Below are 22,606 nucleotides of genomic sequence, written 5' to 3'. Positions count from 1 at the left end.
AATGTTGTTAGTGTTTTGTCTTCAAAGAAGACAGAGCCGTTTCCTTCTTGGGCTCTTTGAATGGGGCTGCTAAACTTAAGCCATTCATACCATGGACAACGCTAACAACGGATAGCACCATGTTGTTGCTCCCACTGATAAACACTTCTGACGAGAGACAAAGTGAATCTTTGTTGCATCAGAATGATACAGAGGAGTATGTGCCACATGAAGACAGTTTCATTGTGTAACATTTATCTTAAGGTAAATGTACACTTTTCTAAGTAGGGAGTACAGTATAGTACATTGTGTTTTTTCCAGCACTGAATAAAGACCTTTGGTTAACTCCTGTCCCTCTTCTGACCTTGTCCTGTTTCAGACAGGGAAGCAGGCTGTCAGAACGTAGGCATGTATTGGACATCTCCTAATGGGGATATGTTAGGAGGAGAGTTGCTGTTGTAAGCTTGAGCAGTTCAGTCATTTCAGCAACAGGTAAAACAAAGTCATCAGTTTCTTTTTTTGGGGGGGGGGGGGGGGGGGGGGGGTCTTAGGCACCCAAACACACAAGAACCAATCAAATAAAGTTGAGGCAACTGTTCTCATACCAGGGGTTGGGCCTAAGGGCATTGAGCCAGGGGGGACCTCTTTTCGGGGTTCACAGAGTTCCTTTGCATGTTGGCACCCCCTGCTGCGGCGGTATCTCCTTCCAGCCCCAGCGAGCGCCGGTAGGTGGCGGACAGTCTGTAGAGCACGTCTGGCGAGGGGCAGGGCTGAGAGTCGCCTTTCTGGGTCAGGAGCATATTAAACAAAGTGTTGACCTCGGAGATCAACGCCCCGCCCAGTGAGCCATCCTCCGGCTTCTTACCGAAGGTGGAGAAGGAGGCAGAGTCAAGGGTGTCTGGGGAGCAATGGGTTTCAGGGGACGGTGGCCCATTGGGAACAAAAATATTCTCGTGGTAGTCGGCAGTTAGGGGGAGGGAGAGGCGGGACAGCCACGCAGGGTCCTCTATGTCAGCAAAGACGTCATCTGATGAGAGGAGGAGAGATGAGAACATGTCAATAAAGTATGGAGTATTGGCAATAGCATTTTTTTAACAACATAGGACAAAGCAACAACACTACAGTGATACAGTGCTGGATGTGACACAGGGAACATGCGGGTGTTCTTTGTTATAGTGTTTGTTGTTGGTCAGTATTGTTGTTTATCCCTGTGAAAATGAATTTCTTCACGTGAAAAAGTTAAATGAAATCTGAAGCTGGGAGAATGATTATCTGGTATGTCGAAGACGACAAATAGAAACTAAGTTAATAAAAATAAGCTTATGGAGGTATAAGTCTAATCTTGCCTTTTCCTTCAATCTCCTTGAGAAAAACACTGTGGGACGAAAACAGGATAGAGGAAATCACAGGAGAATATTTATCTGGCTGTTGTGAACCGGCATTTCCTGTCATCTCCTGGCTGTATCCGGAGTTATAGTCAAGTAAAAGCTGATTTATGCTTGATCTGGGAATGCGGTGCAGAGGCGCCGTAAAGAGGGTGTGACGCAAAAGGCCATAACAAGCTCCGTACCGCATGCACCTCCCCAATTTTTAACAATGCGGAGGGCTCACTATATATCTCCGCATTGACATGATTGGATGACGGTAGGTGGGGGCGGTACATCCTGTATGAACACAAATTCACTTCCTTGACAAGCGCAAGAAGTATCAATTCCATTCCTTATGCAGAGGCAGCATCGCAGTAAATGCTGTATGGCCAATGCAGATTGTGGAATGACCATACATCGGCATTAAAGTGGTTCTGCACACAAACCCTGTTAAGACAATCAAAAGACACATTGTGATCTGATCACCCTGCCCACTTCTGGTAGTCAGACACATATTGTGTCTTGATATCTTACAAGTGTAGACAGATATGGACAGAGAAAACATTTAAATAATTGGCAGGTGGCACCATTGACTGTTTACATCAATGTGTCTTACAATAAATAAATATTATTTTTGAAAGAATATCTATGAAATGATTTGCATAAAGGGGCCAGGAAATCTGGTCACAATGCCGCCACAGTGGACGGATAACAGACACATTTATATTCCATGTGTAGACATATTTCTGAAAATGTGGGCACCATCAGAATATAGACAAGATCAGGACAAAGGACTCATGTTAGCACCAGGTATAAACGAGGCTAGAATGAGCACGTACACACTCAAAACAGGTCAAAAATCAATTTAAAGCCATTGTCTACAGCTAAGCATTACAGGCATTCTTGTATCATTTTTTTGTATGGGGTTGTGCAAACCTGATTATCATGACCAACATCATACTGCTTTAGTTTGTTTGTTTTGATAAAAAGAAAACTTTAGTTGTGGTTTAACTGTATGGCAGGGGTAGACAACTAGATTCAGCCGCGGGCCAATTTTTGTCGGAGCGGATGGACAGGATGGACAGGGGCCCAACATAATTATAATTATTTGTACAATGCAAATTGACCACAACTAAGCCCGAAAAGAGATTGTACTTCAAAATTACAATTTCATACCTTGATTACATTGCGGCACGATCACATCTCTTTTTGTATTCGTGGGAATACTTGGGAACAGATTTCCTAAATTAAACACATTTTTAGCTGAATTCCTGGTGATTTTAGTATATTTTAACCAACAAATGAAATTCACAAAAATAAAAATAAACTTTGAGGGCGGTTTTGGCCCGGCAGTTTTGGCAGTTACATTTGTGACAATGAAATTTGGCTAAAAGAATAATGAAATGAATGACATGAAATTGTTTCAACTTATTCCTATCATAGGTAAATAATCCATGCTGGAAGACCCAGCCACGACCCATCTTCAGTGCTCTTACTGAGGGAAGGAGGTTGTTGGCCAAGATCTCGCGATACATGGCCCCATCCATCCTCCCCTCAATACGGTGCAGTCGTCCTTTCCCCTTTGCAGAAAAGCATCCCCAAAGAATGATGTTTCCACCTCCATGCTTCACGGTTGGGATAGTGTTCTTAGGGTTGTACTCATCCTTCTTCCTCCAAACACAGCGAGTGGAGTTCAGACCAAAAAGCTCTATTTTTGTCTCATCAGACCACATGACCTTCTCCCATTCCTCCTCTGGATCATCCAGATGGTCATTGGCAAACTTCAGATGGGCCTGGACATGCGCTGGCTTGAGCAGGGGGACCTTGCGTGTGCTGCAGGATTTTAATCCATGACAGTTGTTGCCTTCTCACCAAGCTGCTTGCCTATTGTCCTGTAGCCCATCCCAGCCTTGTGCAGGTCTACAATTTTATCCCTGATGTCCTTACACAGCTCTCTGGTCTTGGCCATTGTGGAGAGGTTGGAGTCTTTGATTGAGTGTGTGGACAGGTGTCTTTTATACAGGTAACGAGTTCAAACAGGTGCAGTTAATACAGGTAATGAGTGGAGAACAGGAGGGCTTCTAAAATAAAAACGAACAGGTCTGTGAGAGCCGGAATTCTTACTGGTTGGTAGGGGATCAAATACTTATGTCATGCAATAAAATGCAAAGTAATTACTTAAAAATCATACGGGATTTTCTGGATTTTTGTTTTAGATTCCGTCTCTCACAGTTGAAGTGTACCTATGATAAAAATTACAGACCTCTACATGCTTTGTAAGTAGGAAAACCTGCAAAATCGGCAGTGTATCAAATACTTGTTCTCCCCACTGTATAACATTCTGTTGAAACAAGGTTCGTATAGCTCTAATGTTGTTGAATGGACCAAAAGAAAAACAAATCTTTCTTACTGATGAGTCAACAGGGTTAATCGTAGGTATGTTCTGAGGGTCAGGTCTTGACACGTTTCTGAATAATAAAACACCTGAGAGAATGGCATCTAAAACAATTTGCAAACTCTTTAGGTGTTACGGGGATCTTATGAAGTGATAAGAATTCCTTATAAATAAGTAAAAGTCCCTCTGCATTTACAAGTTGGCTGACCAATAGGATATTATTTCGGGAACCAATATTTTACAAACAAAAACAGTGCATTCTGAAAATATTCAGATGTTAGATTTTTTCTAAAATGGATTAAATAAAAATCATCATCAATCTACTTGGATTGAGCTCAGGTGCATCCTGTTTTCATTGACCATTCTTGAGATGTTCCTACAACATGATTGGAGTCCACTTGTGGTAAATTCAATTGACTGGACATGACTTGGAAAGGCACACACCTGTCTATAAGGACCCACATTTGACAGTGCATGTCAGAGCAAAAACTAAGCCAAGAGGTCGATGGAATTGTGCGTAGTTCTCCGAGACAGGATTGTGTCGAGGCACAGATATGGAGAAGGTTACCAAAACATTTCTGCAGCATTGAAGGTACCCAAGAATACAGTGGCCTCCATCATTCTTAAATGGAAGAAGTTTGGAACCACCAAGACTTCTCTTAGAGCTGGCCGCCCGGCCAAACTGAGCATTCGGGGGAGAAGGGCCTTGGTCAGAGAGGTGACCAAGAACCCGATTGTCACTCTGACAGAGCTCAGGACCGAGTGAAAGATGAACAGAGCAAAGTACAGAAAGAACCTTGATGAAAACCTGCTCCAGAGCGCTCAGGACCTCAGACTGAGGCGAATGTTCCCTTTCCAACAGGACAACAACCCTAAGCACACAGCCAAGACAATGCAGGAGTGGCTTCGGGACAAGTCTCTGAATGTCCTTGAGTGACCCAGCCAGAGCTAGGACTTGAACCTGATCGAACATCTCTGGAGAGACCTGAAAATAGCTGTGCAGCGACGCTCCCCATCCAACCTGACAGAGCTTGAGAGGATCTGCAGAGAAGAATGGGAGTAACTCCCCAAATACAGGTGTGCCGAGCTTGTATTGTCATACCCAGGAAGACTTGAGGCTGTAATCGCTGCCAAAGGTGCTTCAACAAAGTACTGAGTAAAGGGTCTGAATACTTATGTAAATGTAATATTTCAGTTTTTTATACATTTGCCAAAATGTCTAAACCTGGTTTTGCTTTGTCATTATGGGGTATTGTGTGTAGATTGATGAGGAAAAAAAACAATTTAATACATTTTAGAATAAGGCTGTAATGTAACAAAATGTACAAAAAGTCAAGGTTTCCGAATGCACTAAGTATTTTTTATACAATATGTCCCGACTATTCCATATATAATATCTGTATGGAGAACAATTATGGTTATAAATTAAGGACCATGACAATACATTTTTTTACTGGGACTTTGTCTATATTATAAATGCATACCAACATGAAATTATGGCCACCAAAAGTAGAGAAGACATGAGTAATACAGTTCCACATAGAAGTGGGTCTTCTTAGGAATTGTTTTCTCAAATTTATCTTAAAACTAAAAGGTAGTAAAGTCCAGAAAATTCAGCCCACGATACTCGTAAGTGTTCATTACAACAGTTTCCCTAATGTAATGGGTACAGTTTCTCCACAGAAAGTTTAAAAGCATCTGGTCTCTCTCTTTGCTTATTTTCCAGTCAAGATATAAAGATAGAGCAGCATATGTTAGTCTAGAGATACCTTCAGCCTTGGTTATTAGGACTCTTCCTTTGATAGAGAAGTCCCTCTGTGGCCATTGATTTAGCTTCTTCTGTGGGTTTTTTTAACAAGAGGGTTAAAATGTAGTAAGCCTCTAGACTTCTGAACCTTACTAATGGTTATGCCTAAAAATGTAAGTTCTTCTTTCCCTGGAATACCATAATATGAAGGTGTCACACAATCTTTGACAGCCATGAGTGCACATTTATTAAATGTTAAGATATAGACCAGATGCTTTGGAAAAGGATTATATCACATTGATCGATATGGGAATCTGACTAGTGTCTTTCAGAAAAAGTGGAGTATCGTCAGCCAGCTGGATCATCATTTATTTACCAGCCATGGAAATGCCTTGTACAGGACTATTATTTAAAGACTTTGTAATAAGTTGGACGACTAATAAAAAATGATACGGTGAGATAGAGAGGATTTAGGCAAGGTTGTCCTAACTCAAATCTAGGTCAGGTGCCATGTTTCAGTTTGATAGAGCTGTTAACATTAGTATAGTGTCTTAATAGCCTCACAGAAAAAAATCCCTAAAGCCAAATTTCTCAAGGGAGTGGAAGAGGAACCGATCCTCTGCTGTGTCAAATGCTCCTCGGTCCTAAACCCTTAGCCCTTGAATTAAGTTTTACATCGTCAGAGGGGCAACGTCGTCGATGGAAAAACAACCAACCTAAAGCTATTATATGTACCTAGTAAGCTAGCACTCCCGTCAGGTATCCCCCGCCTGCGAACTTCAAAAAACACTGTCTGCCCTTCAGACCAAGAGAACTTTCCCTCTTGGTCTAAGACGTTGGTTGCTTCCATGGGAGACCCGGGTTCATATCCTGCATGTTACACTTGCCCTGTGGTCCTTTTCATCTAATCACAACCAGACCCGGGCACGCACACACTAACACAGTGGTTCCCAACTAGGGGTACTGGGACCCCTGGAGGTACTTCAAAAGACTAACGAGTCCATAGGATTACTGGTAAAATGCACAAGGGGATACTTTAGGGGTACTCCAGGCAAAGCGAAATTCAGTTGGGGGTACGGTAACCAAAAAAAAGTTGGGATCCACTGTTCTAACACAAACTTACAGAGCAGTCACTGAACAACCCCAGAACCTACCCCCACCACACACAAACCCTCATTCCCTCTCTCATGCACACACACTTATACTCCCCCTCACCACATGCACTGCGTGACACTGACAGCCCTCAACTTAAATCTCAATCATAAACCAAACAAGTCCTTATACTTCTGATTTCACAAGACACATCAGTGAAAAGTAACCAACACAAATCCCACATGATGTTCAAATGCATCATGTTCCGCCCCAAGTCCTTCTAAGATAGTTATCCCCCGCTGTATTTGTTTGAAATGTTCAAAGGCTCTGCTGTGAGATATTTGTTTTTGAATGGAAGACTGAGCTCCATATATGTGGGGGTTTGAACTACACGCAAAGGTCATCAAATGAAGTTGCGCTGACTCAGTCGACCACCATCTTTCATGTCTGTCGTCTCCAGGAGACCTCAGAAGAGAGCGTTGCTAACAGGGCTAGCGTACATATAAAACACTGTCAGAAACTAATGGGGGCAGGCTGGCCCTTTTTTACAGTCTGTTGCTTCTGCTTGACTTTGACACGGAGGCTGGGGAGGCAGTGATCAATCTAACTCACAGCAAGCCACATCAGAGAGAGAGGTTAACTCACAAGCTAACTGCCTGGGTTCAATCACGTCAGGTTTTCTAAAAATGCTGCTTCCTTTTCTGGCCCCTTTCTCTGCAATCGCCTCAGTCCCGTCCCGCCCCCCCTTCTGCATCTCATTTTATAAAACGGGATGGGATCCTGTTGTTTGGATCCTGGAGGCTGATTGATAGCAGTGAGTTATAGCGCCACTATTCTGCATTCCATGTGTAATGCCTATTAACGGTTCCTTTAGATGTATCGATGCACATCCACTGTCCCACAGCCCAGCCAGTCAATTTATAATCTTAATCTCCCCTGGAAAAAAAGCGTCTTGAGAATATTTCCCCATGCTACTAGCCTAGCATTTGGTTTGGTACAGAGGGGATTAATATAAACCTGTCCAACGTTGACGTTTCTTTTTACATTTTTCGATCTCCATATTATGTGACGAGACTGACAGCTTATCTGATCCAGACAAATTAATTGATCAGGATCATTGTAATGGATATAGAAACAAAGGTAAAACCAACAAAACTGCAGTTTGCCGTCATTTCAGCTGCTTGATGTGATTGTGTATTTGGCTAGTTAGCTAGCAAAGGAGAAGTAAACTTAGCCTAGCTATCCTCCCTAACTTTCTTATTGACTCGACCATTAGCTGGTTGTTGCCTGTTTATAAATTATTTATTACATTTAAATTCGCCTCTCTCTTGTAATAATTGAACCTCTGCTACCTAGCTAGCTACATGCCAATGATTTGTTTAGCATAGCAACGACTTGGTCAAAACATGAGAATATAATTAACAACCAGCCTGATGGTTAGCAACGTCAGAACCGGCTTTAGCCCGGACTATATCGTCTGGTGGAAGGATGAAATAACTTTCACTTTACACCACATCCCCATTTCACTTTACACCTCATCCCCATTTCTCTTCACACCCCACTTTACACCTCATCCCCCTCTCTTCATCCCCCACTCTACACCTCATCCCCCTTATCTTCGTCCCCCTTTCTCTACACCTCATCCCCCTTTCTCTACACCCCCACTCTACACCACATCCCCATTTCACTTTACACCTCATCCCCATCTCGTTACCCCCCACTTTACACCTCATCCCCCTTACTCTACACCTCATCCCCCTTTCTCTACACCCCCACTCTACACCCCATCCCCATTTCACTTTTCGCCTCATCCCTATCTCTTCACCCCCCACTTTACACCTCATCCCCCTTTCCCTTCACCCCTCCACTCCACACTTCATCCCCCTTACTCTCACCCCCACCCTACACCTCATCCCCATTTCACTTTACTCCTCATCCCTTTCTCTTCATCCCCCACTCTACACCTCATCCCCCTATTCACCTCGTCCCCATTCTCTTCACCTCATCCCCCTTCTCTTTGTCCCCCTTTCTCTACACCCCATTCCCCTCTCTTCATCCCCCCACTCTACACCTCATCCCCCTCTCTTCGTCCCCCTTTCTCTACACCTCATCCCCCTTTCTCTTCATCCCCCTTCTCTTCATCCCTCTTCACCTCATCCCCCTTCTCTTCATCCTCCTTCTCTTCACCTCATCCCCCTTCTCTTCACCTCATCCCCCTTCTCTTTGTCCCCCTTTCTCTACACCCCATCCCCCTCTCTTCATCCCCCCACTCTACACCTCATCCCCCCTCTCTTCGTCCCCCTTCTCTTCATCCCCCTTCTCTTCATCCCCCTTCTCTTCATCCCCCTTCTCTTCACCTCATCCCCCTTCTCTTCACCTCATCCCCTTCTCTTCACCTCATCCCCCTTCTCTTTGTCCCCCTTTCTCTACACCCCATCCCCCTCTCTTCATCCCCCCCACTCTACACCTCATCCCCCCCTCTCTTCGTCCCCCTTCTCCTCATCCCCCTTTCTCTTCACCTCATCCCCCTTCTCTTCATCCCCCTTTCTCTTCATCCCCCTTTCTCTTCATCCCCCTTTCTCTTCACCTCATCCCCCTTTCTCTTCACCTCATCCCCCTTTCTCTTCACCTCATCCCCCTTTCTCTTCACCTCATCCCCCTTTCTCTTCACCTCATCCCCTTTCTCTTCACCCCATCCCCCTTTCTCTTCACCCCATCCCCCTTTCTCTTCACCCCATCCCCCTTTCCTCTTCACCCCATCCCCCTTTCTCTTCACCCCATCCCCCTTTCTCTTCACCCCATCCCCCTTTCTCTTCACCCCATCCCCCCCACTCTACACCCTCATCCCCCTTTCTCTTCACCCCATCCCCCTTTCTCTTCACCTCATCCCCCTTTCTCTTCACCCCCCACTCTTCACCTCATCCCCCTTTCTCTTCACCCCCCCACTCTACACCTCATCCCCCTTTCTCTTCATCCCCCTTTCTCTTCATCCCCCTTTCTCTTCATCCCCCACTCTACACCTCATCCCCCTTTCTCTTCATCCCCCACTCTTCACCCCATCCCCCCTTCTCCTCACCTCATCCCCCTTCTCCTCACCTCATCCCCCTTCTCCTCACCTCATCCCCCTTCTCCTCACCTCATCCCCCTTCTCCTCACCTCATCCCCCTTCTCCTCAACTCATCCCCCTTCTCCTCACCTCATCCCCCTTTCTCTTCATCACCCTTTTTCTTCATTCCCCACTCTACACCTCATCCCCCTTTCTCTTCACCTCATCCCCCTTTCTCTTCACTTCACCTCATCCCCCTTTCTCTTCACCCCATCCCCCTTTCTCTTCACCTCATCCCCCTTTCTCTTCACAACCCACTCTACACCTCATCCCCCTTTCTCTTCATCCCCACTCTACACCTCATCCCCCTTTCTCTTCACCTCATCCCCCTTTCTCTTCATCCCTCTTTCTCTACATCCCCCACTCTACACCTCATCCCCCTTTCTCTTCACAACCCACTCTACACCCCATCCCCCTCTCTTCATCCCCCCACTCTACACCTCATCCCCCCTCTCTTCGTCCCCCTTCTCTTCATCCCCCTTCTCTTCATCCCCCTTCTCTTCATCCCCCTTCTCTTCACCTCATCCCCCTTCTCTTCACCTCATCCCCCTTCTCTTCACCTCATCCCCCTTCTCTTTGTCCCCCTTTCTCTACACCCCATCCCCCTCTCTTCATCCCCCCCACTCTACACCTCATCCCCCCTCTCTTCGTCCCCTTCTCCTCATCCCCCTTTCTCTTCACCTCATCCCCCTTTCTCTTCACCTCATCCCCCTTTCTCTTCATCCCCCTTTCTCTTCATCCCCCTTTCTCTTCACCTCATCCCCCTTTCTCTTCACCTCATCCCCCTTTCTCTTCACCTCATCCCCCTTTCTCTTCACCCCATCCCCCTTTCTCTTCACCCCATCCCCCTTTCTCTTCACCCCATCCCCCTTTCTCTTCACCCCATCCCCCTTTCTCTTCACCCCATCCCCCTTTCTCTTCACCCCATCCCCCCCACTCTACACCTCATCCCCCTTTCTCTTCACCCCATCCCCCTTTCTCTTCACCTCATCCCCCTTTCTCTTCACCCCCCACTCTTCACCTCATCCCCCTTTCTCTTCACCCCCCACTCTACACCTCATCCCCCTTTCTCTTCATCCCCCTTTCTCTTCATCCCCCTTTCTCTTCATCCCCCACTCTACACCTCATCCCCCTTTCTCTTCATCCCCCACTCTTCACCCCATCCCCCTTTCTCCTCACCTCATCCCCCTTCTCCTCACCTCATCCCCCTTCTCCTCACCTCATCCCCCTTCTCCTCACCTCATCCCCCTTCTCCTCACCTCATCCCCCTTCTCCTCAACTCATCCCCCTTCTCCTCACCTCATCCCCCTTTCTCTTCATCACCCTTTTTCTTCATTCCCCACTCTACACCTCATCCCCCTTTCTCTTCACCTCATCCCCCTTTCTCTTCACTTCACCTCATCCCCCTTTCTCTTCACCCCATCCCCCTTTCTCTTCACCTCATCCCCCTTTCTCTTCACAACCCACTCTACACCTCATCCCCCTTTCTCTTCATCCCCCACTCTACACCTCATCCCCCTTTCTCTTCACCTCATCCCCCTTTCTCTTCATCTCCCTTTCTCTACACCCCCACTCTACACCCCCTTCTCTTTATCTCTCGTGATCCATGGCTCCCACCATTCCAAACTTAATTAGACAGGACCAACAAGCAGGGAAACCCTAAATCCTCAGAAAACAATTACCCTCTTACTGGAACCAAAAGAACCCCCTTACACACACACACACACACACACACACACACACACACACACACACACACACACGCTTGATGTGAAGAACACCCCTGCTGTGGTTGATTGACTACAACCACAATAAAACACCCGAAGATATTGAAGCAGTTTAAAGCATACTGCCAAGTGTTAGATCCACAGACCTGACTAAAGTCAGAGCTCAACTTTGATAAGTCATAATGGCAAATATTGAAAAAAATCATCAGTTGACTGAAAACTGACAATTCAATTGGTGATATGAGATTCATCTTCCATCAGCTCTAAGACTGATTTTCGAGTGAACTGTCCCTTTAATGGGTGATATGGCTACCAAACAAAGGAATGCAGACTCAAAAGAAAATAGCAGAGCTCAAGGAGAGATAGACTGAGGCCGCATTCTGAAGAAGGGGTGCTGAAAACACACTGATCTACCCACACACACCTTTGCATTGTGTCGATCAGGACGAAAGACAGATGTGGAACATGATATCAGAGGTCAGATTCAAGGCCATCTGTTCAGATCTCGCTGAAACACTGCCTCAGGGCAGAGTGGGTGGTGGTGACTGTGTGTGTGGGTGTGTGTGTGTTGGGGTTGTTCTATGCAGCTGAAAAGATGGGGCTCTCCAGGTGAAAAGAAAAAATGTGTTGCCCAGGGAATCAGAAACACAGGCTGTTTGAATGTTTGAACAACGTCATAGATCCTCAAAGAGCATGAGCTTCTCACCGATCGTAAGCCTCACAAATCTAGTGTGAGTTACAATGCTAATGGAGGACCCCTTTGGGCGTGGGTGACTCAAGCATGACACACAAACACACACGCAGGTCTTTGTAACACCCGTGTGAGATTACTGTACTGGCATATACTTTAAATGGCTCTAACTCAAGATCAACTGCCTTGAAGTCTTGAGAGACTATGTGCCGTGTTTTTAAAAAGAACAAAGACAGAACCCACGTGACGAGGACCTAAACAATTGGAAGGAACTCAATACGTATGTTTACTGTGTACATACATTGAGTATAGCAAACATTAGGAAGCCTTCCTAATATTGAGTTGCACCCCCTTTTGCCCTCAGAAAAGCCTCAATTTGTCGGGGCATGGACTCCGCAAGGTGTCGATATCATTCCACAGGGATGCTAACCCATGTTGACTCCAATGCTTCCCACAGTTTGCTGGATGTCCTTTGGGTGGTGGACCATTCTTGATACACACGGTAAACTGTTGAGTGTGAAAAACTCTGCAGGGTTGCAGTTTTTGACACACTCAAACCGGTGCGCCTGGCACCTACTAACATACACCGTTTAAAGGAACTTAAATATGATGTCTTGCCCATTCACCCATGTCTCAATTGTCTCAAGGCTGAAAAATCCTTCTTTAACTTGTCTCCTCCCCTTCATCGACACTGATTAAATTAGATTTATCTCAATAAGGGATCATAGCTTTTACAAGGATTCCCCTGGTCAGTCTCATGGAAAGAACAGGTGTTCCTAATGTTTCGTACATTCAATGAAGGTTGGACTATATAGAATTTGAACATATGTATTAGTCTGGTCAATCATACTAAGCGCTGCGCTCATTGTTTCACATCAAACAATGTCACATACAGTACAGCAATATGTATCTTTACGTCTGAGTGAAAACAGCCACGCTCAGCTTATGATATTGTTAGTCACTTAAGTTTGCTATGAATTTTAAGAACATAATTAAGTGGTAGAAGCCCAACAGAGAGCTAAGAATTCAAATAAGTGTTTTTTTCTTCGTTAATATTGACCATTAAAATGTTTTCCCTTCAAGCTATTGTTTGTTGACTATAAAATAAGATCATTTCTCTTGTCAAAATCGGTCAACCTGGTTAAATAAAGTTTCGATTTGAAAAAGTTCTTACCAGGGTTGTTGAGCAGGTTATTAAGCCCCTCCTCCAGTAGCGGGTCGACGGGGGAGTCTCGGTCCATGTCCCAGTCCACGTCTCCGGCCTCACTCTCACCATGACCGCTGTCCTTGGTGCTCTGCCAATCAGTGTCCTGAGCGTAAGACCTTGAGGGAAGCAAAGGAAACAGACAGGGGAGCGTCAGGGACAGTGAGAGAGGGCATTTTAGAACCGACGTTTAGGAGTCATATTATCGATAGTCAGCCATCTTGTGGAACCTTCACTATGACCGTCATGTCATATTCAATTGTTCCCAAGAATCAAGCTGTTCTGGAATGTGTTGACCTGAGCCCAGTTTAATACTTGAATAGCTTCCAACCCCGGCTCAATGCTGAGGTGCATTGAGCCAGACAAAGGGTGTGCTAAGTGGCATTTAACTGTGCCGAGATGCTCAAAGCCATGCTAAGAGGTCTTGTGCAACACTCATCTTTGCCTCCTACTTCACGTACTTATGGGGGTTTTAAAGTTTGGTGATAAAACACCAGAGACATGAGGTATAGACTGAAGACAGAACATGCTCCCTGTCAGAGACTTGATCAGAGACAGTTAGAGACCAGACAGACCTGAGGCCTCTTTATCAAAAGGTGCGTATGCACAAAAAAGACAAAACCTTGCGTGCCCCAGTTTTTCCGCAAAGATTGGTATTTATCCATTTTGAACCCGACTGGAAAATGTGCGTATCTCCACGCACAGCTCAGACCATGCGTACACACTTCTAGTTGTTAAAGAATTGTATTGCAAGCATATTGTTCTTTTAAGGAAATTGAGGCGTTTGAAAAGGCACGGGAAATAATTCATAATAAATGGTGATAAAAACATGAAAACGTAATAAAACAGATGCATTTACCACTGGTAAGGAGATTGCATAACAGCATGTAAGTTAATATGTTTCTTTCATTATTATTATCATCTCCTTTTCTGACATAATTGGTTAGTTCCCGCTACTATACGATAAATATGTCCATTCATCCATTCAAAAGCCAAGAATGCTCTAAAGTAAACAGACCAGTAGCCTACTTAAAATATTTGACAGTAGGCCATGTGTAGGGTATGGATAATACACAGTATTTCTGTGCAAATAGGATCGCGAAATTGTAGCCTATTTAATCTCAGCGCCTATACCAAGGCAGGAGATTGTGTTTCTATCATCTATCGATAAACAAAATATTTAACAACCGTTCGTCTTTTTCATAGAAGTGTGGGCTCTAGCATCTAGTTTTAAATTGTTTGAGTAAACAATCAATCATCTGGCAGAATGCATTCAGTGTTTGGCACTCACTGTAGGTGGCTAGCGCCGAGACCCCTAGAGGACGTAGTTCTTCCTGATGTCGTATTACCTCTAGGTATCGACACAGTCAGCCCAGCCAGTAATACACTCGTGTACCCCATGGACCGGATTTTGTATAAAACATCTTCAATTCAGGCTGCAACGTCATCAGTTTCCTCCTTTACTCGATTTAATGACACGTCGATTGGGAGGGGCTTACTGTCTTAAAACAATTTTCCACCACCATACTAGGGTGGCTAATGTTACTTTTTGATGTTGCGGTGCGCATTCAACCAGGGGTAAACAGACTCGCATGGTGTACAACATCCAGAAGTTGTCCGAAACTCTTAAAATGGTTGTGGAAAATAGTGTTTTATTAAGACAATATGCTTATTTCGCCCACCATATGCTTATATGCTTATTTTTTCCACCAATGAGCCATTCATTCGAGTTAAGGAGGAAACCTTGTAGCCGGAATGGAGGATGTTTTATGTACAAGCCGTCCATGGGGGTCACCAGTGTATTGCCTGCTGAATACATTAAAGTAGCATGTAAGATGACAAACTATGTAAAATGGATAATAACGCCAATTTGCGGCCGGTTCGGCTATGTTTAGTTTGAAAAATTCAGTTCACAATGTTAAAACATTCTGCCCACACCTTTACAGAAATTTGATCAAATTTGCCATAGCTCTTTCATTTAGAAACGGTCATCATGTCCGAGTTCCAATATTTCCAAATCATACAGCAAATGAGGGAGTTTTTGTCAAAATAAAAGGTTAAAGGAGGCCGTTTTCCAGGTGGGATTTGAACGCTCGTTCTCGTGAACAGAATACAACGGGTGGGTCTAATCCTGGATTGGTTAAAACTGCATTCCAGACAGTGTCTATTCCACAAATTACCACCGGCTAAAACTATGAGGTTGAAATGCCTATTTACTCCACTGCGCAATCCACCGTCTCATCAGCCCAGCCAGGCAATTTATAAACTTGATCTCCACTGAGATGGAACAGAGTAAATAGGCATTTCAACATCATAGCTTGTGGTAATTTGTGGAATAGACACCAGCTGGAATGTGGTTTTAACCAATCAGCATCCTGGATTAGACCCACCGTTGTATAATTGGGAGATTAACCAGGTGGGCCGACAACATCCCAGATAGTCAGCCATGACACAAAACATACACCCCACGTAGACAGATTCTTAATTATCCATGAAAGCGAAGAGCCTGAACCAGATATGAACCCCTCACATCATACTGTGTATAGAACATAACATTGTGATCAGTGGATGTGCTGGCTCCTGCCTTTGGGAATGAGTCAGGGCAGTGTGGTAGGCACTGAGTCCTGCTCTGACGTGCTCCCTGCCACAGTGACTGACTGGATGACTGGCAGAGCACTTATGGTATGAGACACTCTTCCTGTTATTGGGCAGACACATACCTGAGCAGCATTGTCTAGCTATATTACCACCCACTGTGCACAAACTGGTTGGATGTCCGGGGGTATCGTCGTATGGGGCCACGGTGTCTCCCGACCCCTCCTGTCTCAGCCTCCAGAATTGATGCTGCAGTAATTTACGTGTCAGGGGGATAGGGTCAGTCTGTTATATCTGGAGTATTTCTCCTGTCTTATCCAGTGTCCTGTGTGAATTTAAGTATGCTCTCTTTTTCTCTCTCCCCCTCTCTCGCTCAGAGGACCTGAGCCCTAGGACCATGCCTCAGGACTACCTGGCTTGATGACTCCTTGCTGTCCCCAGTCCACCTGGCCGTGCTGCTGCTCCAGTTTCACCTGTTCTGCCTGCGGCTATGGAACCCTGACCTGTTCACCGGACGTGTTACCTCTGTCCCAGACCTGCTGTTTTCAACTCTCTAGAGACAGCAGGAGCAGTAGAGATACTCTGAATGCTCGGCTATGAAAAGCCGAACTGACATTTACTCCTGAGGTGCAGACCTGTTGCACCCTCGACAACTACTGTGATTATTATTTTACCCTGCTGGTCATCTATGAACATTTGAACATCTTGGCCATGTTCTGTTATAATCTCCACCCGGCACAGCCAGCAGAGGACTGGCCACCCTTCATAGCCTGGTTCAGCTCTAGGTTTCTTCCTCAGTTCCGGCCTTTCTAGGGAGCTTTTCCTAGCCACCTGCCTCTACACCTGCATTGCTTGCTGTTTGGGGTTTTAGGCTGGGTTTCTATAAGCACTTTGTGACATCAGCTGATTTAAGAAGGGCTCTGTAAATAAATTGGATTTGAATCAATGTTGTTTCCTCATCATTTCAACAAAATTCGATGTTGAATCAACGTGGAAAACTGATTGGATTTTGTAAAAATCATCAACGTAAGGGAATTGTGTATTTTTTTCCACCCAAATTTTTACCAAAATCACTTATTTTATTCTTTATTTTTTTCTCACATTGACCTTATGTTAGTTGACAACTCAACCAAATGTAAATCAAAACTAGACGTTGAACTGACGTCTGCGCCCAGTGGGTAGGACGATTTGAAACAATATTCATAGGGTGTTTCGGGCAGGTCTCCTTTGAAAAGTTGATATAAAATCTCAGTGGGATCACTTGTACAAAAAAAGGATAAATAACAAACATATGTATGTAAATCTACATTTTTGACAAGTTCAATTTCATGAAAAGATAATAATGAAAGTCAGATTGTCATGTAGCCTGTTGAATCATAAGGCATCAATACAATCTAAAACGAATGATGCATGTAGTGGTCGTAGTGGTCAACAGCCAACTGGCTCTGAAACAAAGGAGGGATAATGATGCATGTAGTGGTCAACAGCCAACTGGCTCTGAAACAAAGGAGGGATAATGATGCATGTAGTGGTCGTAGTGGTCAACAGCCAACTGGCTCTTAAACAAAGGAGGGATAATGATGCATGTAGTGGTCAACAGCCAACTGGCTCTGAAACAAAGGAGGGATAATGATGCATGTAGTGGTCAACAGCCAACTGGCTCTGAAACAAAGGAGGGATAATGAAAAGAAAAAGGGAAAAAAAGACAAGAGGAAATGTGCTCACCTGCCAGCCCGCTGGGAGAACTTGTTGCCTCGGAAGTTTGGTCTTGGCTGCAGCTGGCCCTGGTGGAGCAGGGAGAGGAGCTGAGAAACCTGCTGTAAGGAGGCAGGAGATGATGAAAGGGGTAAGGAAACAGTGATATTATAACAAACTAGGGTTTTGAGAATGTGCTGTATTGAAGCTGTTGAGTGTATTGGGTGGAGGTGACAATCGTCAAATGAATAAATAGTATTTGTTCTGTGAGACTCTATTCAACCCATCTCTCACTATGGCAACCCCTAACATTGGGGAGTTCATTTTGAGCAGTTTGTGCTGATATCTTTCTTGTGGATGTGCTGCTAACTCTGGCCTCCACATTCAGAGAGGAAACAGCCTTTGTGAGGTGTAGAGAGGGTGGTTTGTGTGTGTGTGTGTGTGTGTGTAGGATTCAGAGGGTGGACAGGAAAGCGCTTTACGTAAAGGGCTATTATTCTCTGATCTGTTTCCTTCCAGGATGAACCTCTGAAATATGGTCATGTGGGGGGGGGGGGGGGGGGGGGGGGCTGAAAACCTCCAGCTGGGGCGAGCAGGCGAAGATGAAGGAGAGGTGGGTCAACACTCAGTCATCTTCCTGCGCTTATAATGGAATATACATGAGGCCTTAAAACCTTGCCAGACTCTTTGTTCTAAGACTATTGGGCGTTGGCATCGCCGTCTGCGTCTATTCCCCCTCAATGACGATGTGTCGTTTGACTAGCACAGCACTTCTTGAGTAGACATTTACAGATGCTGCTTTTCTTTGCTTAAAGTGAGATCAGCAATTTGGACCATTTGTCACTGACGACTCGCGGTGCTTAAATGTCAAAGCAGTATTCCCTTACTCTACAGATATATCAGAGCTTACTTTGGCTGGGTTTTTTCCTTCTCTATATGAGTGTGTTATGCGATATTGAGTAAAAGGATTGGTGCGATTGCTTGAGGGGCATGGGAGTAGACAAGATTACAGTGGCTGACACATGAGCACCTGAATAAACGCAATGCTTTGGCTCCAGCATCATCTGTTAGTTGTCCCCTCAGGCTTCCTATGTAAGCCATACACAAGAGGGGGGGAAAATATCTGCTCTCAGGACCTTCAATTTAAATGCATCTCAATTCCTGTAGGTTACACTTAATTATTTAAGTTAGAGCATGTGAAAAAATTAAGGCTTATTTGTACAAAGGTCTGAGAAAAAAAGGTTTTCTTTCTGTTATTCATTAAATGGATATAGGGTCTCTAACATGAGAATGATTAAAACCAATGTAATGCATTGCATAAGATATACCAAATGTGCATTCACGTTTGAAGTAATTATAACTAAAAGGTTTATTACCTGCACTTCGGGAGAGGCAGCAGACAACTCAATGGAGTTCTCTCCGAAGGCAGCCATGGAGAGACGGACCAGGTTCCTCAGCATCCGTCTGTGGTTTTCAGCGTCAAGTCCACTTCTGGTATCTGTGTTCTTGGGCCTTCTAAGTGTTGCCACCTGGGACGATGTTTCTGGCTCTTCAACGTCAGGGCTATCCTGGATCTCAAAGTTCCCATGTCGCCTCAGGGTACTGGTCTGATACAGTGAGGAGGACGATGAAGGGTGTCTTGCCTTACGCAGGGTTCGGTAAGGAGTGGCCGGGGTCCGAGGAAGAGTGCCGTCCAGCTCGATGCTCCCAGGTTTCCTGAGTGTTCTGGAATGGGAGACTGGTAGCGTTGATCCCCCCTCTGGGTAGGCCTGGGAGTGGACTGTTGGGTTCATGGAGTTGGCAACGCTGTACTGCCTTTCGGTGTTTTGCTCTTCAACCACCAGGAGCATCGGGGAGAGGGGCTGGGCTTCGTCAGCTTCTGGAGGTTCCTCCCTTCGTCCCCTCAGGACTGGCACCAGTTGGATGTCTGTCTTCCTGATGTTTTTCTGCGGGCGGCGAGGGTGGCTCGTGTAGGTGGACTCGGCCGTCCTGCAGTTGTAGGAATGGTTGTCTCGTTTCGTAGGGCGACAGAAGGTGGTCACCAAGGCAACAGCCAGGAGAAGCAGGATGCAACTGGCCCCAAGGCAGATGGCCACCATCATGGTGAAACTCAGCTGACCATGGTTACCAGGGGCTGAGTTCTTCAGATGGTCCCGCAAGTTGATGAAAGCCACCTCCAAGGTGGCCTTTGTCAATAGCCTTGGAGAACCCTTGTCCGATACAGCAATATCCACTTTGAAAGTTTTCCCAATGAGCTCTGTAGCATTGGTCGTGTTAACATACAGTTGTCCGGTGGTGTCATTGAGTCTGAATAGCCCTGTGGGGTTTCCATCTGTGATCATGTAGCTGAGTCTTCCATTCAGGCCAGAGTCTGGATCATTTGCCTTGATGGTAGTGGCCAGGAATCCCATAAATCCATTTTGGACAGAGCGACCAGTATGAGGATCGGTGAAGCATTCTTCAGCACCATCCCCTAGTTCTGTCACTATCTCCCCCTTCTCTTCGTTGACCGGGACACTCACAAAGGCTATGCCTTTCTTTGGCATCGGCTCCTTGATGACGGGGTAGTTGTCATTGACATCCTGGATCTCGATGAGTACCGTGGCGGTGCTGGTGAGGGGTGGATGCCCATGGTCTATGGCCTCCACAATGAAGGAGTATGTGGGTGACTCCTCATAGTCCAATGACTGCTGGGCGCTGACTACACCACTGGTGGAGTGGATGGCGAAAGACGCCGTGGGAGGTCCCAGTTCATTGGACTCTCGGATGGAGAAGGACACCCTGCCACTGAGCTCAATGTCCACATCATTGGCCTCTACCTTAAGGACCTGGAGCCCCACGGTATTGTTCTCCTTGAAGGAAGCCCTGTAGTGGGACTTGGAGAACACAGGGGCATTGTCATTCTCATCCAACACATGGACAACTAGGTGTCTAACACATGACAGTGGAGGGTCACCGTAATCCTGGGCAAGTAACGTGAGATTATACTCCATGACCTTTTCCCGATCCAGGGTGCCATTGGTTACGATCATGTAATTGTCGCCATGGATTTTCTTGAGGTGGAAGTGGCCCGATCCATGCTGGATGTGGGCGTGCACTTTCCCGTTGTCCCCAGAGTCTGCATCAGAGACCATCACCAGTGCAAGGAACGTGTCCTCTGGTGCACCTTCTAAAACAGTTGCCACTGGGGAATCAGGGGGTGTCCAAGTGACGTGGATCCTTGGTGCATTATCATTGACATCCCTCAGCTTGACGTGTAGTTTACAATGAGAGGGGATGGCGTTGGGCCCAAGATCGCGAGCCTGGATGTCCACCTCATAAAAGTGTTTGGCTTCATAATCCAGTGGGCCTTTTAAAGTCACTGCCCCACTCTGGGGGTGGATACCAAAAAGCTTCTGCACCTCAGGTGGAGCATGCTTGCTTAGAGAGTACTCAACCTCCCCGTTGGCCCCTTGGTCAGGGTCAGTGGCCTTGAGGTTAATGACGATAGTCCCACGGGCTGTATCCTCGGCTAGTTCCACAGTGGGGGTGCTATCCTCAAACATGGGGCTGTTGTCGTTGGAGTCCAAGACGTTGACCCGGACCAGAGTACTGCCCGACCTGGGAGGATTCCCCTTGTCCCAGGCTACCAGAGTCAGCTCAAAGGAGGAATGCACTTCCCTGTCCAGCTCCTTGATCACCACCAGCTCTGCCTGCTTTGGCCCATCCGCAGCGCTCCTTACATCCAGGGCAAAATGCTGGTTGACGGACAGCGAGTAGGTCTGCAGACCATTGGGTCCGGCGTCCGGGTCCACCGCTCGGTCCAGGGGGATCCGCATCCTCAATGTGGCCATCTCAGAGATTTCCATCTCCTGCTGGCTGCTGGGGAATGTTGGGCTGTGGTCATTCAGGTCCATCACCTCCACCCGCACCTTCAGGAAGTGGATAACACCACCTTTCCTGTAGAGTACACTGAAGGCCAACTGACACAGGTCCAAGCCTCGACACAGCTCCTCCCGGTCCAGCTGGCCTAGGGTGGCGACAGTTCCATCTCTTACTCCAATGGAGAAAGGCAGGGCTTGACCATGCTCCACGACCTGGAAATCCTCCAGTACCCCGGTCTCGCCTCTCTGACGCAGGTCATCGACCAGACGGCCGACCCTGGTGCCCACAGGCTGCTCCTCCCAGACTTGGTACATGACAGTTAATGGGGCCGGGTCTGAAGACTGGGCCCCAGAACTAAGCCACAGAACCAGCAGTAGAGCCAGCAGCATGACTGTGTGAGATATTACTGTCCTGTCCAGCATTTAAAAGGGCATGGCTAAGACCCACAAAAAACTACTTATTTCCCCTTCTTCAATTTAAATAATGATGACTGATGAAAAACGAAACTATTGATAGAAAAGATATCCTTTTAAAATAGCCCGATACAGTAAAAAAGTCAAATATTTTTGTTATAAATCGAGAAAACATACATTTATTCTATCAATATAAGCCATGAATCAAACAGATCATCTACCCATATTCTTGCACTTTTACCAAGCTCTGAGTATCAACACAAAATATACCAACAATTACAGCTCAATCAATGAAACAAACAATCTAATATTTTTCCTAAAAAAACAGATTTGAATTAAAGACTAAATTAATGAAAGACAACCCTACATCCCTTTATAACAACAACCTTAGAACCCTTAAGTTTAGTCAGATAACTAAATTACAGAACCCTATAACTAGAGCTATTGCCTCCCTCTCTTACACATACACACGCTCACAGCTTACTGCATGAATCACTCACACAGCTGCTGGCTCCCAGCGTCCCGGTTCATCAGCCTGTAGCTACAAAGTAAAGCAAGGAGAGCACTGAGGAAGTTTGGATCTGTGATGATACATGCAGGATAGGACCCAACCAATCAGAACAGGGGGGTGGAGCATATGCAAATCTAAACTCCACACCCCAAAACAGAAGTGGGCCCTCGGGAAATCAAGCAGGAGTTGAAACATTGGAGTGCTTTTAAAGAAATGTGAT

At 45.8% G+C, this 22,606-nt stretch overlaps 1 protein-coding gene across 2 annotated transcripts; it reads right to left on the bottom strand.

Annotated features, from left to right (window-relative positions):
- Positions 1–507: 507 nt before the first annotated feature.
- pcdh12 (protocadherin 12) lies at positions 508–22,422 on the bottom strand. 2 transcript variants are annotated; one of them, XM_029770819.1, is made up of 4 exons: positions 18,975–22,422; positions 17,629–17,720; positions 13,279–13,427; positions 508–1,006 (listed from the first exon to the last, which is right to left on the bottom strand). In XM_029770819.1, exons 1-4 carry the CDS (start codon positions 21,882–21,884, stop codon positions 597–599), a joined length of 3,561 nt encoding a protein of 1,186 aa, XP_029626679.1. In that variant the 5' UTR covers positions 21,885–22,422; the 3' UTR covers positions 508–596. The 2 variants fall into 2 exon arrangements, with proteins under 2 accessions (XP_029626679.1, XP_029626680.1); XM_029770820.1 differs by having other exon boundaries at positions 17,629–17,687.
- Positions 22,423–22,606: the final 184 nt, after the last annotated feature.

The sequence above is a fragment of the Salmo trutta genome, chromosome 13 (genome assembly GCF_901001165.1).
Source record: "Salmo trutta chromosome 13, fSalTru1.1, whole genome shotgun sequence".
Classification (NCBI taxonomy): domain Eukaryota; kingdom Metazoa; phylum Chordata; class Actinopteri; order Salmoniformes; family Salmonidae; genus Salmo; species Salmo trutta.
The sequence above is the reverse complement of the archived record's forward strand: the minus strand, read 5'-3'. Positions and strand labels throughout refer to the sequence as shown.

Coding starts and splice junctions, on each gene's coding strand:
- pcdh12 (XM_029770819.1), bottom strand. CDS start 21,884: ATGCTGGACAGGACAGTAATATCTCACACAGTCATGCTGCTGGCTCTA. Junction 13,428..17,628: donor TTCTCCCAGCGGGCTGGCAG/GTGAGCACATTT, acceptor GCTTCCCTCAAG/GTCTTACGCTCAGGACACTG. Junction 1,007..13,278: donor TAACCTGCTCAACAACCCTG/GTAAGAACTTTT, acceptor TCCTCTCATCAG/ATGACGTCTTTGCTGACATA.